This window comes from Salvelinus alpinus, chromosome 5, assembly GCF_045679555.1.
Source record: "Salvelinus alpinus chromosome 5, SLU_Salpinus.1, whole genome shotgun sequence".
In the NCBI taxonomy this organism is placed as follows: domain Eukaryota; kingdom Metazoa; phylum Chordata; class Actinopteri; order Salmoniformes; family Salmonidae; genus Salvelinus; species Salvelinus alpinus.
Window position 1 is genome coordinate 33,547,178 of NC_092090.1, and position 13,938 is coordinate 33,561,115.

The following is a 13,938-nucleotide window of genomic DNA, read 5'->3' on the forward strand; positions in this document are numbered from 1 at the left end:
GACAGGCACTTTGTTTACTCCCAGAATACAGCCCATAGACATACAACGGAAACAAAATGGCAGCCATTCACTGGCCCTGAATTTATTATTAGCTAAGCAACTGCATGTTTTATTCTTCTATTGTCAACATGTCATGTTAGCATCTTAGCATAGTATGTGGCAAAATATGTGTACGTTGTCAAGGAGTGCGGTCACGTGTGTTTTGCAAAGCAGAGGATCACTGGTTCCAAACCGGTATGGCTACAGGGACAGTAGAGGAAGATGTACTGTTAGCACCACACTGACGTCAGTTTCACAAGCTGTTTGAATTATATCCAATACTGTAGTATGTCAAATTCAATCATGTTGTTTTTATGTTTTGGTGTATCCAGTCCAGTGGCTGTGCTCAAATGAATGAGCTGTAGGATGACGCAGAGACTTGTTTAACCTTTAAAGGTTAATGGTCCTTCCCATGAGGCCGAGCGGTTCTGAAACAGTCCCAGTGCTTGGATCATGAACTCAGAGATCACAGAGCTGCAGAGAGAGAAACAGTATCTTACACACATCTGACCGGAAAGGGACAAGCCTTTTAAGTCTAATGTTCTGTATAGTGTTTTCCATCTCTTGTTGTATCTGAAAATGTAGACATGTTTACTGTTGCTTAGAATTGGACATTGAATCAATGTGAAAATAGTGGTCCTCCCAGAGATACTGGGATCTTTTGGCCTTTGACTGCTGACCGCTTGGTTTGACCTCTGATTCTTATGAGATGTTTATGTAAGACTCTTGAGCAGGGATGTATCAAAAGAGAATAATATAGGTGAATATATCTGTACAGGAAAAAGAGAAGAACTGTCTCATTATGGAGATGGTTTGTTTTTATTTGTGATGAGAACAGAAACGGTATACAATAATCTGTGTGCAGTAGGCTGGCTAATCTAACTCAATCCACTTTTAGATTCCTAATCATCTGTAATCTGGGACCAGACAGTCAGGGATCTTTGGTTAAGGGAGACTCCTCCTCGTTGTGAGTCAGGACAGAAAAACAATATAGAACTGTATGTTTAGGACATTAATAACAAAAACGATACGTAGTATTGTGTTCATAAACCACTTGGAAACAGTTTCTGTATTCAAACGAATGTTACATTCTCATCTCTCAAATCCCTTTCCCAATTAGCCTTGTTGTTGAACTCTATTTAATTGAGCCAGTGATGGGATAATGGTGACTGCCTTTCAGACCTCAGTAGGAGCAGGGTTTGGCTGACTAAAAAGATTGAGATTAAATCAACAAGGTTAGTAGGTAGACAGCTGTCACAGATGAAGCAAACCCTGTTTTTCAGTTTCACTTACTGCCTTGTTACCTGCAAATGTAAGATAACATTGTAAATTGTAAAAAAATATATTATAATAAATAAAAAATAATAGATAGGGTAGGAAGAAATGTTTACTGATTTATGTTTAATTAAATATGGTGTAATTGATGTGATCAACATGTTGATAATAGAATATAATTACATTGTGGGAGATTTTTTTAAATCTTGTTCCCTCCTACCTTTCTTCTCTGCTGTCCTTCCCCCTCCTCCTTCCTTTCAGTAGGTATAACAACTACCGGTCTGGGAGCAGTCCTAGGATCAGCCCATTAATCAAGTTTTTATACAGCCCTTTTTTATAGGGTTTAATTATGAACCCTGTGTTTGCTCTGAGAAAACAAAAAAACTATATCATGCACCCAAATGAAATACCAAGATTTATTCATTGGACAAGTAACCCCTCTCAGCTCTACATGCACTCACTCTCCCGCCCTCTCCCTCTCCCTCCCTCTAACGCCTCTCTTCCCTGCTCTCTCTCGTTAAACACACGCACAGCACACTCTCTCCTACCTCACACACGGACATTTGGGTGCCGCTGCAGCGTTTCGCTAGCTAGAGTTTTTTTCCAAAGAAAAGAGCCTCTAGGGCGAACAACAGAACAATGTTGTGGTCCAGACTAACATTGAATGGATTAGCCATCTATTCTTGAGCACTAATGAGATTAGGGTGTCATTGCAGACATGGGTTGCAGCGGCATGGTACCTTTTGTTGAGCTCCGTGGGGAGTGTTTTCCCTGTCAGTCCTTCAGCGCTGGAAATGGCGTTCTGATGCTGAACAAGGAAGACGCGGTGCAGGCGGATGCCAGCGAATAGAAATTACATGTTTTCCATAAACTGGTTTGTGGTGTGGATTCCTAGTAGTGGTGGACAACATGAAGTACCAGAAATACATAACGGTGATGCAGATGGCTTTGGGGGTGACTGCCATCAACAGAGACAATTGCATCCCTCCTAAGAGACAGATGTGGTGAGTATGGATTTCACCGTGCGGGGAACCCGGGTGATGCTGAGGAGAGGAGAGGAGGATAGCGTAGTGTATGTACAGTCTACCGTATCAGTCTTACCTAATGACAGCGGAGAGGAAGACAGAGAGAGGAACCACACAGCCATTGTGCTTGTGCTCCGGCTGCACAATTAGCTTTTTAGCTTTGTTGTCAAGGAGAGTGGGAGTCTCTCTGTGTGACATGCTTAGTTAGGGTGAGCAGCAGCTGTTTGCGGAAGTCAGCTCAAGCCTCCCTCTTTGTGCTCAATGTTGCCACGGCTGTGGTAGTGGGCAGGGAGGAAGATTGTATGCCGGTATTTGTTGTATTTGTGTTTTCTGGGCAGGGGGATTGTTAGCCAATGCCGATACATATTTGTATCTGTCATTGATGTATTTTAGGCAATGTCTACTTGGTTTGTAATGCCTACTTGGTTGTATCTGTGCCTACACTGTGTGTTATTTGGGCAGGGTGATAGTATGCCAGTAGTACATGGTTGTAATCTGCCAGTGTGTTTTTTGCCTGTACATGGTTGTGTCTCTCCCTATATGTTTGAACTGGGCAGGGGGGGGTTGTAATTCCATGACATTCCAGTTGTATCTGTGCCTCTGTTTTTGGAGAACTAGTGGTGGCACATCCCTCTCAGGGGAAGAAATCACACATTTACTGTGATGATCCAGAAATGATTAAAGACCAGGTGAAACAGAGTAATAAAGGCATTGTTATCTAGACACAATGTGTCAAAATATGTCAGAGACATTATATTATAGTCTGATGTATACTATGTGGACTCGATTTTGTCCTTGTCTTTGTGACATTTCTGATTCTAGTACATTTGCCTTTCACACAGTCCACTTCCTTCTTTCTCATCATGTCATTATTACCCCCTTGTTAGAAATGGTAATACTACCCTGTGAAATCGGAATAATTATTGCTATCATCATTTTTTGATCTCTGCATCTAATTCAAATGAATAGCGTGAAAATATGTAGCATGAAACATGATCTCCTACAGTTATTAGTCATTGTTCAATACTACTGTAAAACAGGAGTTACTGGTGCACAGTAAGCTATATCACTGGGAGGAGTTCCTGTTGATGGGCGCATCTAATCATCAGAACCCCTGTCACGCTCTCTGTGGTGCGTGTCTACATCTCAGCCTTCCCACCTGTCTGTTGATAACCAGATTGACATATAATCTCATTTACCATCCATCCATTATACAGAACACGATTCGTCCATCCAGATGTGACCACCATACTATATTCCCTTTACCTAATACCTCAGTGGTTTAGTTCAGTTCAACCTATGGAAACATGGAGTGGTTCTGTATTATACTGCAGTAGTCACAGTAAGACCAGGACAAAGCCGTGTCAACTACCTTTGTTTGGCTGTTCTCCTAAACCCTTTTACTTAGTGTCTTAGTAACCACCATATCATGAAATCAAACCCTTACTGCTGCAGGATAAATAAATAAAATCAAAGTAAATAAGTAAATTAATCAGAGTAAATAAGAAAATCAATCATTCTAGTAGGGAATCAATGGAAGGGATTGGTTGGTATTTCTTTCTTCCGCCAGATTGCATGTGCACTGTTTCCTCATCTGTAATCCACACAAATGACATTAAGCATGTGACATAATCCGGCCAAATTCAGTGGTATTAGTCTTCGATGACAAACAAACAGTGGTTTATTGGTTTATTGTATCCGATCTAGCAGAGCTAATTCTGGGGGATGTTTATGAAAACATTCCAATTCTGAGTGTGAAGAAAATTCCAGATCAGCAGTCAAAAATCCTCAGATTGGGAGTGGGAAGAATGTTTTCTATTCTAGAATGTGTTCCTCCTTTCTTTGTGTGAATGCTGTCACTAGTGTTGAGAGAGCAGCAGCAAGCACTGTGGTTCTTTTTTTGACACTGCTCCCTTAAGAGAGGCAGTGCAGTGCGGTGGATCTCAGGGTCATCCCATCCCGTGGTGGGGGGAGGGGGATACCCATTAAAAGGAGATTACGATATTGCCTGACGGACCGATGGACATGTTAGATGCCCCAAGCAGAAGCCAGTTAGCCCCTGCTAGGCTAACTTCTTGTTGTTTTGTATTGAGTCATTGGCCAGAATGGTTGTAATCTCCTCTCAGCTGGTTTATGGCACTAAAGGGAACAGATTAAATTGGGTTTATTGACTTGTGGCTGCCCCCATCCCTACCCCCATCCAGTTCCTTCACCTCATGGGGGGGGGGGGGGGGGGCATTTGAATCAGGCATCATTCAAGACGGTTGTAAGTGGGCTTATCATACAAAGCAGGGTGCTCTGGGTGGAGCTAACACTGACCACATAAAAAAGGATAGGAGGATGGCTGTTAATATACACTGAGTGTACAAAACATGAAGAACTCCTGCTCTTTTCATGACATAGACTGACCAGGTGAATCTTGGTGAAATATATGATCCCTTAACGATGTCACTTGTTAAATCCACTTCAATCAGTGTAGATGAAGGAGAGGACACATGTTAAGCATTGAGATAGTTGAGACAAGGATTATGTATGTGTGCCATTCAGAGGGTGAATGGGCAAAGCAAAATATTTAAATGCCTTTGAACAGGGTATGGTAGTAGGTGCCAGGCGCACCTGTTTGTGTCAAGAACTCCAACGCTGCTGTTTTTTTCACGCTCAACAGTTTCCCGTGTGTATCAAGAATGGTCCACCACCCAAAGGACATCCAGCCAACTTGACACAACTGTGGAAAGCATTGGAGTCAACATGGGCCAGCATCCCTGTGGAATGCTTTTGACACCTTGTAGAGTCCATTCCCCGATGAATTGAATCTGTTCTGAGGGCATAAGGGGGCGGTGTTCCTTATGTTTGGTATACTCAGTGTACACCAGTGGTGGTCAGTGCCGTTTAAGATGAGGGAGGATGATTCTTTTTTTATGAGCGTGGTCTTATTTCTATTACAGCATATTGAATGACTGTCATTCATATTCCATTCACCCAGTTCAATGTAACAGCGATAGGTTTAGGCTACATGATACTCAAATTTTCCCTATACCCATCATGAGGTTGCTACAACCTAGCCTATGAATGAAAGTTTACAACGTAGGTGCACACAGGTTCGAGAGACCTGACACACATCACAGACATGATTCTGATCTTAATGTCACTGTCTTTTTCACCCCCCACCTTTCTCTCTCTCTCTCTGTCATTCATTAATCAGATTAATATATTCACTGAATTTGTGGAGTTGATTCCAAAAAACTGTAGTTTTCCCTTCACACACAGACCAACGGTGCATTAATTCAGCACTGAGCCCGTGTTCGGGGCCTTCGTGACCTCACGGTAATGTAGCTGCAGTAATTGCTCCTCTAAAAGCCTGGCTGGAGGAGCAATGACAACAAGACCTATCAGACATTTATCCCCTCCAGGAAGATACAGACGTGGAGAAGCATGACTGTTAAAATCTGTGAGTCAGTAAGATGCTCCCGGCCGGAATGACTCATGTCTGTCATGAAGACTCGCAGGAGGCTGAGAAGATGGAATCTGTCACCGCGCCACAAACACCGGAGGACATGACAAACTAGCTAACCCCATGTACCTTTCCCATATGAACTTGGTAATGTCCTCTACACTGGGCATTTTATATTTCTCTTTTAGGAACTATATCCAGCTTTCTCAAGTGAATACATCACGAGTCTAGGAAGTATGACAAGGTGACTCAACTACCCTACTTTTTGTTTCTTTCTAGAAAGAAACAGAAGCCTTTTACTGGAGTTAGCTCACACTCAGTGAGATGCCCTGCGGCTCTCACCTTTCAGGTTAGGGTTAAGGAAGGCTTTGTCCTCACCTCAGTGCAGTCCATGGACAGATCCCCCATCACCCAGATGCTGAGCAGATGTTCCTGCCCTACTGTTCATTTATTACTCTTACATTCCATTTACACACTGTTAGTCAGAACCTAGTGTCAACCTGGACTTGGGTTAATACACTTTACACTCCATTACCAGACATAATGCCAAGCTGTGCTTTTATTGTAAGTGTTTCACCCTCTCTAATAAGGAGGATCTACTGCACGTGGAGACGTGATCAGGAAAGATGAGGGGTGTGGCTGTAGTGTGCTGTGTTGATGGTGGGTCTTTATGTGCCTCTCCAGGGTCACCACAGTGTTCGGATGTGACCGTTGGCCTGTCATGTTAGATACATGTCTAAAGGCCTAATCTGTCTATCCATCTGTCTGAGTTGTCTAGCCTACCTAATCAGGGTGGCGAACCCTCCGATCCCACCTGCCTGCCCGCCTTTCTCCTGGTCGCCTCATGCGCTCAGAGTTTAAATAACGGCTGCTGTTTTTTTATTCCCCAATTATATTTTCCAAGGATGTTCACTTGGTTTAATATGCTTTGCTTTGTTTTGGCCCTTTCATTTTTTTTTTTTTACGCATCATGACGTTGTTAATCTCAGGGATGCAAATGGGATGCAGCAAAATGCCTCTCTAGTCATCCCACGCTCCAGGAGGGATGAAGCCTGTAGTGGATGAGTAATGTGTTGTAGTGGTGGAGCTCAGGGGATGTCAGGTCCGGCCAGGCTTAGCCAGGAGAGCCTATAGTAGGCCACGTGCTGACCGTACTGTCCTTCAGTCCCTCTCAGTCCCTCTCAGGCTCACAGGATGAAACATAGGCCTCTTCTGTGCAGTGCAGTGAGTTTCTGTAATGGCCCAGATACAGTTATTGATGTGTCTGCTGTGTTCTTTCTTTCTCCTCCAACAGAAAAGCCTGAGACAGAGGTATCAGACTCATGCTCTGGCCTTTGTTGTCTCGGTTAAGTGCAGGCGATTGTTCTGGAGGGTGCACACTGTGTGAGGAACTGTCATAACTAAATACTTCAGAGGTACTTAAACTTTGTGATGCTGAAGGCCCTAGTCCTTTCCATTGGATTTAGACACAATGGCTGTACTGCAAGCTAGCTTTGATCCTAACTCTTGAGCATTTTAAACGTTGAATAGCTTTAAAAAAAAAATTAAAAAAAATCCAACAGAACTATTGTTCTTTGATTATGGAGCTGTATGCTGAAGTAAGCTTGTCCTACAAAGGACAACACTTTCTGACACTCCATGCATAGACTCTGAACAGGGAGTTGATAGTTGAATGTTTTATATATAGACCACAGAAAATAGAGAGGCGTTTGTTGCTTTCATGTTTCGGATCTGTGTAGCGACAATCCAGTCTCTTTTGAATGTGTTTGGTAGACAGCTGAGAGCAATTTCAACAGTAAAGTCTTTCTCATATGAAGGTCAACGGAAGGTCACATAAGACCTAAGGATATGTTTGATCATCATCACCACAATGATTAAATTAAGTCTACTCATCCCACATCTGAACCATGGAGCTAGTCTGGAGCCAGTAGCTTATAGAGCAGGGGTGTTAAACTCAATCCACGGAAGGCTGAGTGTCTCTGCAAATTCACATAGAAAGGTGTGTTATAGATCTGTCATTCTGTGGTCCCGTGTGGCTCAGTTGGTAGAGCATGGCGCTTGCAACGCCAGGGTTGTGGGTTCATTCCCCACGGGGGGACCAGGATGAATATGTATGAACTTTCCAATTTGTAAGTCGCTCTGGATAAGAGCGTCTGCTAAATGACTTAAATGTAAATGTAATTCTCATTGCACGCAAGTCTAAGAAGCGGTAGACATGTTCTGTGTGCGCTATTTCTATGCTTCCCTTGCTTAAAGCTGCAATATGTTAGTTTTTGGGCGAACCGACCAAATTCACATAGAAATGTGAGTTATAGCTATGTCATTGTCATTGAAAGCAAGTCTAAAAAGCGCTAGATCTATTATGTGTGTGCTATTTCTATGCTTCCCGTTCAATAGTTTAGTTTTTGCATCTTTTGGTTTTGTACACCAGCTCAAAACAGTTGAAAATGCAATATTTTTGTTTATGGAAAATATATTTCACAGCGGTTTAGATGGTACAATGATTCTCTACACTATACTTGCTTGTTTTGTCACGTAAACTGAAATTAAGCTAAACTATTCGAATTCTAGCAACCAGGAAATGGCGGAGCAATTTCTGCATAGTGCATCCTTAAGCACTAGACAACCAGGTAAGAGGAGTTCTTTGCTAATTAGTGACCTTAATTCATCAATCAAGGACAAGGGAGGAGTGAAAACCCGCAGACACTACTCGGCCCTCCTTGGAATGAGTTTGACACTTGTGCTGTAGGGTGTATGTATCAGTCAGTGTGCTAGATGTGATGCTGTGTTGCTCTGTACCATTCAGCCCCACAGCACATTTGTTTTACTTCCTGTGTTCCAAGGTCAAGGACTTATAGCACTGCTGTCAGGTATCACTTTTCACTGACTACCCAGATAGGCCATGTTGATGATGTAAAATAGACATTTAGCTTTTCTAATGTCCACTTACTGCATCATGTCAAATCTAAGCATCCATATTGTTTTTGATAATTAGTTCACCTTGTCGACACTGATTATATTAAAATATGTATCTGGCATCAAAGACGTATAGGTCGTCATTATTATCACTACTAATGTACCAGTGCTTCCAAAACACCTACTGTCCTATTTGAGTGAATGGACAAGCTGGGTATGACGTGGACCGCATGGTGAGGACAGTGGACTTAAACTGCTGCATTTCAAAACCATTAGCGCTATTGCGGTGATGATATAACTCTATCCATGTCTTTTAAAATGCGTCAATGCTGAATCAGAGATGATCCATAATAGATGTTTAGGGGCGAAAGCTCTGGTATGTCGTAATGTTATGTGTTCACTACCCAGTATAAGCAAACTGGTCTCAAAGCATTCCGTATTATTCTGTACGGAAATCCGAGAGACTACATTTAGTATGATATGTTGTATACTGTATGATTCGTGTTATATGTTACGAATTTCTAAAATGTATGATATGTTCCAAATTCTAGCTAGGTGGCTAACATTAGCTAGCTGACTAATGTTAGTTAGGCTAGGGGTAAGGGTTAAGTTTAGGAGTTAGGTTAAAGGGTTAGCTAAAAGGGTAAAGACTAGGGTTAGGGGAAGGGTTAGCTCACATGCTAAGTAGATGCAAAGTATCCAAAAATTAGTAAGTATTGAAAAGTTGCTAAAAAAGAAGTTGCTAATTTGTCCGTGATGAGATTCTAACTCGCAACCTTTCGGTTGCTAGACGCCCACCAATCCACCCAGACCAACCACCCTACTTTCGTCTTTGCCTTAAGTAACCTTCTGTCTTATGTAACCATACCAAACGTAGCACATCATACTAACTTGAGTATCCCAGATTTACATTTACTATGTTACATCTAGTTTATGAGACCAGGCTGGTATAAGACGTGTGTATCAAGAACCATGCTGAGGTTGTCAGTAAAACGCAGTGATGACCTCTTCAGTCCTCTGCAGTAAGGAAGATTCTCTATTTCTGGACAAATCTTCATGTAATATTCATAAACTTCACCTTTCGCAAGAGTTACTGCTTACATTTTTCTTTTTTTTTCTTTTTTCTTTTCTTAAAGTTTAGGCATTGTTTGTTGTAAGGGTACACAAGGGATAGGACAAACAGTATTTGAGTCTAAGCTGCTCACAATTTTACTGCCTTACTCCACAACAGCATGGAAAGCAGTCCATATTTGCACATGCAGCAAGTTTATTTCTGTTTCATTGGAACGCATAGTTTCCAAAGTATTCACTCTTACAAGGACTCTTCTGTGTGCTTTAGTTTCATGTAGATGGGTTAGTAGAGTGTACCACATAGAGCTTCTGCATGGTCCCTCTGTATGGGCCAGTTGACCCAGAGGTACTGTACCATGACCAGTGCGCCATCCATAGCCTGTATCAGAGCAGAGAGAGAGAGCACAGCTACAGGGCCATACCATCCATCTGAATGCAAGTCTTTCATTCTTAGAAATCTACTCCAGAACCCCACAGGGCTTTCTAAGCTGCCACTCGGCTGTATGAATGGAATCCCCTCTTCACAGCTGCTATGTACAGTAAGACTCTGGGATTGTGGTTGTCAGAGGCTCCTCCAGATTGAATGCAATGTATGTGTGTGTGTGTGTGTGTGTGTGTGTGTGTGTGTGTGTGTGTGTGTGTGTGTGTGAGTGAGAGAGACAGAGAGCACTCTGGTAGCTTTGAAAGTAAATCCCTGGTGTGCGTGGGCTGGGATGGTCAGTAGCGGGGGAGTGAGGAGGTCATGGGAGAGAAGCCCAGGCAGCTTCCAGCCTCTACATCAGGGTTGCTGCCCATCAGCCATCATCACGGGGCCAGAGCAGGGAATGTGATGCCAGGCAGGGCACTGAGGGGAGGCAGTCCCCAGGCTTGTCCTAGAGGTTTTTGGTTTTGGGAGCCGGTAACTTCAGTGCCAGTGAATACATCAGCATGTGTATGGCCCTATCACGAATCAACAGAGATAAAACTGGTCTCTGTGCTATTTTCTCTTATCTTGCATCTGTTCTGAATCTGTTGAGACACAGTCAGTTGTACCAACATATAGAAGGCACTTATAGACATGCAGCAGTGGTCTTATGCTCTGTATGATGCTCATCGTTTTATTTGAATTCAAAGTAAAGCATGTTTCTTCTTGTGAGAAGCTTTGTTGCATTGTGAATAAATGGTAACAACAGAAAACTCAAAAGTGATCACAGAAGATTCCGATTCGACCCTGTCTTGTTGTCTTTATAGAATCACCTCTCAATAGACCACTTTCATGATCCATACCATTTACTGCTCTTAAAAGCAAAGGAGATGTGTATCGGTGCAGCCCTAAGGTCTAACTTTCTGCAGGTCGATAGTGCTTACCATACATGCCGTGACATTACTTGAATAAGTAATCAGCTTGCAGAAGGGAGGGCTAGGTAGTCAGCACTATTGTATTGCAGTAATGTCACTAAAGCACTCTATACCCAGAGCTCTAGTGCTTCTGCTGCTGTTGCTGCAGCCGTAGTTGGAGCCATTTCAAAAACGTTTACAAAGCCAGTTACAAACCTTTAGGAGCTTAATCGTGATTTCCCTACAATCTTTGACACAGAGTTCTACCACTTCCTCTCTCGCCTCCTCACAGCTTTCACATCACCTGTTTGATTCCTAAACTCGGAAGGCTATAGCAGTTTTAGGCTGTTTGACAGTGGGACCGGATATGAGTATAAAGGTTATAGTTTTCTCCCAAGCAGCAGCAGCCGCATAAATTATCTGCTGTGACAGAACAGCCTCCAGAAGCCCTGATCCTCTCCAACATCTGGATTCCCGCAGGCTGGGGGTCTGTGGGGGGATGAGTGTGGCCTTGGGCCCTGGCGGTTCTGTTCAGCTAGCGGTTCTCTTCAGAGGGAGAGTGTGGCGGTGCATGTTAGAGCCTAGCTCTGGCTGAATAATGGAGGAGTAGGAAGGATGCTCAATACCTCAGTCCCCCGGGGGCCACATGACATTACACCCAATTATGCACACTTGCCTTGAATGCTTCTCAACCCAACAGGGAAAAGTGTCCTTTAAAGAAATGAAGAGAAAAGGGAAAAAACGTTTTGATCTATCCTGTATTCAGCTGAGTATCCGCTGTCTCTTACCTCAGTTCCTCCTGTGCTGCTAGCGTTGAGCTTTGTCCCTCCATTTTGAAAGTGTGTGGTGTAGTAGTGATTGTGTATGTACGTACTGTATGTGAACACTAATGTGGTGTCTCTGTCCCTCTGTCTCCCTCTGTGTTCCAGGGTGACTCCCACAGATGGATTGTCAGGGATAGGTGCCACAGGGATAGGCACCGCTGCTTCGTCCGCTGCCATTACAGAAGCTCAGGATTCAGCAGAAGCAGCTGCAGAAGATGCTGCAGCTGCTCGTGCCGCTGCTCGTGCAGGTGCTATGTGTGGTTCTGGTGCTATAGGAGGATGCAGTGTAATGTTTGCCACCTCCACACTCTCGCTGCCCATGACCCAGGGCAAGCCCTCCCTCCGCAGGATCAAGGGCCGCATTCACCGCAGCAAGAGCCTGGACAGCATAGACCTGCTCGACTCCAATGTAAGTTCTAAATGGACTAAAATGTGTGTGTGTGTGCGTGTGCGTGTTTCCGTGTGCATATGCATGTTTTCTTTCTAATGACAGTTTTCTGAGGACATGGATAATATGTCACCCTCAATTTTTCAGCGGCCTTTCTAACTCATGAATAATATACATTATCGTAATGCTGCTTAAATGCTATTCTCTAAACCCCTTGCAGTCAAATTATGAATGTTAGGTCATGAATCTAAACAAACTCTTTAATATTATCAAAGGCAATGAAGAGACGATTTAAAAGGTAAATGGCTTTACTCTTTTCCCTGCCAAAATGGCAAACATGATGACTGTCTTTACTGTACAAATGGGCTTTTCAGTTCATATAAGTGCCTACACGTAAGTTCAAGTAAGTGCGTACAAGGGAATATAAATATGGGTGTGTTATTAAACTAAATCATGAATATTGTTACGTAACTTCATGTTTATCTGGGGACAAATAGTACATTCTTCACGAACAGCAAATTAAGTAGATATTTTGCCCCTGTTTAAAATAATTGTAAATCGGGCCTACTACCTTTTAACTTTTAGGAAAGATAAAACCACTAGCTAGCTGCATTATTGGGTTCCCTTAGGGAGATGGTATTCTAATGGAGTGTGGTGTAAAGCAAAGCTTTGATCTCTGTCTTCAAATAGCAGTTGCTATTTGAACCTCTTCCCTTACCGATACAGGCTGAACTGATTTCTACAGACATATAGACATATATCTCACTGAAAATTGGAAGCCTCCCACTTACTCAGTGATAGTTGTAAGTACACTGCCTTCAGAAATGATTCAACCCCTTACAGCCTGAATTTAGAATGGATTAAATATCCCCTTGAGCATGATGAGGGGGGGGGGGGGGGGTGGAGACAATCACAAAGACAGGTGAAACAGATCAGGGTGTGACTCTGAGAGACAAATTAATCTTTCAGCAGGTTAAGACATAAGGCCAAATATACATTTGATTTGCTTACCAAGACAACATTGAATGTTCCTGAGTGGCCTAGTTACAGTTTTGACTTAAATTGGCATGAAAATGATGGAAAGACTTGCTGTCTAGCAATGATCAACAACCAACTTGACAGAGTTTGAAGAATTTAAAAAAGCTCTTAGAGACTTACCCACAAAGACTCACAGTTGTAATCGCTGCCAAAGATCCTTCTAACATGTATTGATTCATGGGTGTGAATACTTATGTAAATTAGATAGTTCTGTATTTCATTTTCAATACATTTGCAAAAAGGTTCTTAAAACATGTTTTTAATTAGTCATGATGGGGTAGTGTGTGTTGATGGGTGAGAACATATATTTAATCCATTTTGAATTCAGGCTTCAACAAAATGTGGAATACAGTGCCTGGCAAAAGTATTCATCCCCCATGGCGTTTTTCCTATTTTGTTGCATTACAACCTGTAATTTAAAGGGATTTTTATTTGGATTGCATGTAATGGACATACACAAAATAGTCCAAATTGGTGAAGTGAAAAAAATAACTTGTTTAAAAAAATTATTAAAAAAAGAAAACGGAAAAGTGGTGCGTGCATATGTATTCACCCCCTTTGCTATGAAGCCCCTAAATAAGATCTGGAAACAAC

The 13,938-nt window shown here is 42.5% G+C and overlaps 1 protein-coding gene across 17 annotated transcripts in view; it reads left to right on the forward strand.

Moving 5' to 3' along the window:
* Nucleotides 1-1,833: 1,833 nt before the first annotated feature.
* The window catches only part of LOC139575965 (tight junction protein ZO-1-like), a 149,675-nt gene continuing 137,570 nt past the window's right edge, over nucleotides 1,834-13,938 (forward strand). For 16 of the 17 annotated variants that reach the window (XM_071401464.1, XM_071401470.1, XM_071401474.1 and 13 more), the window contains exons 1-2: nucleotides 1,835-2,318; nucleotides 12,024-12,327. In XM_071401464.1, the coding sequence (XP_071257565.1) occupies nucleotides 2,224-2,318; nucleotides 12,024-12,327 (399 nt within the window). In that variant the 5' untranslated portion in view covers nucleotides 1,835-2,223. Of the gene's footprint in view, nucleotides 2,319-12,023; nucleotides 12,328-13,938 lie in introns of all 17 variants that reach the window. The other variant, XM_071401467.1, reaches the window with a different exon arrangement.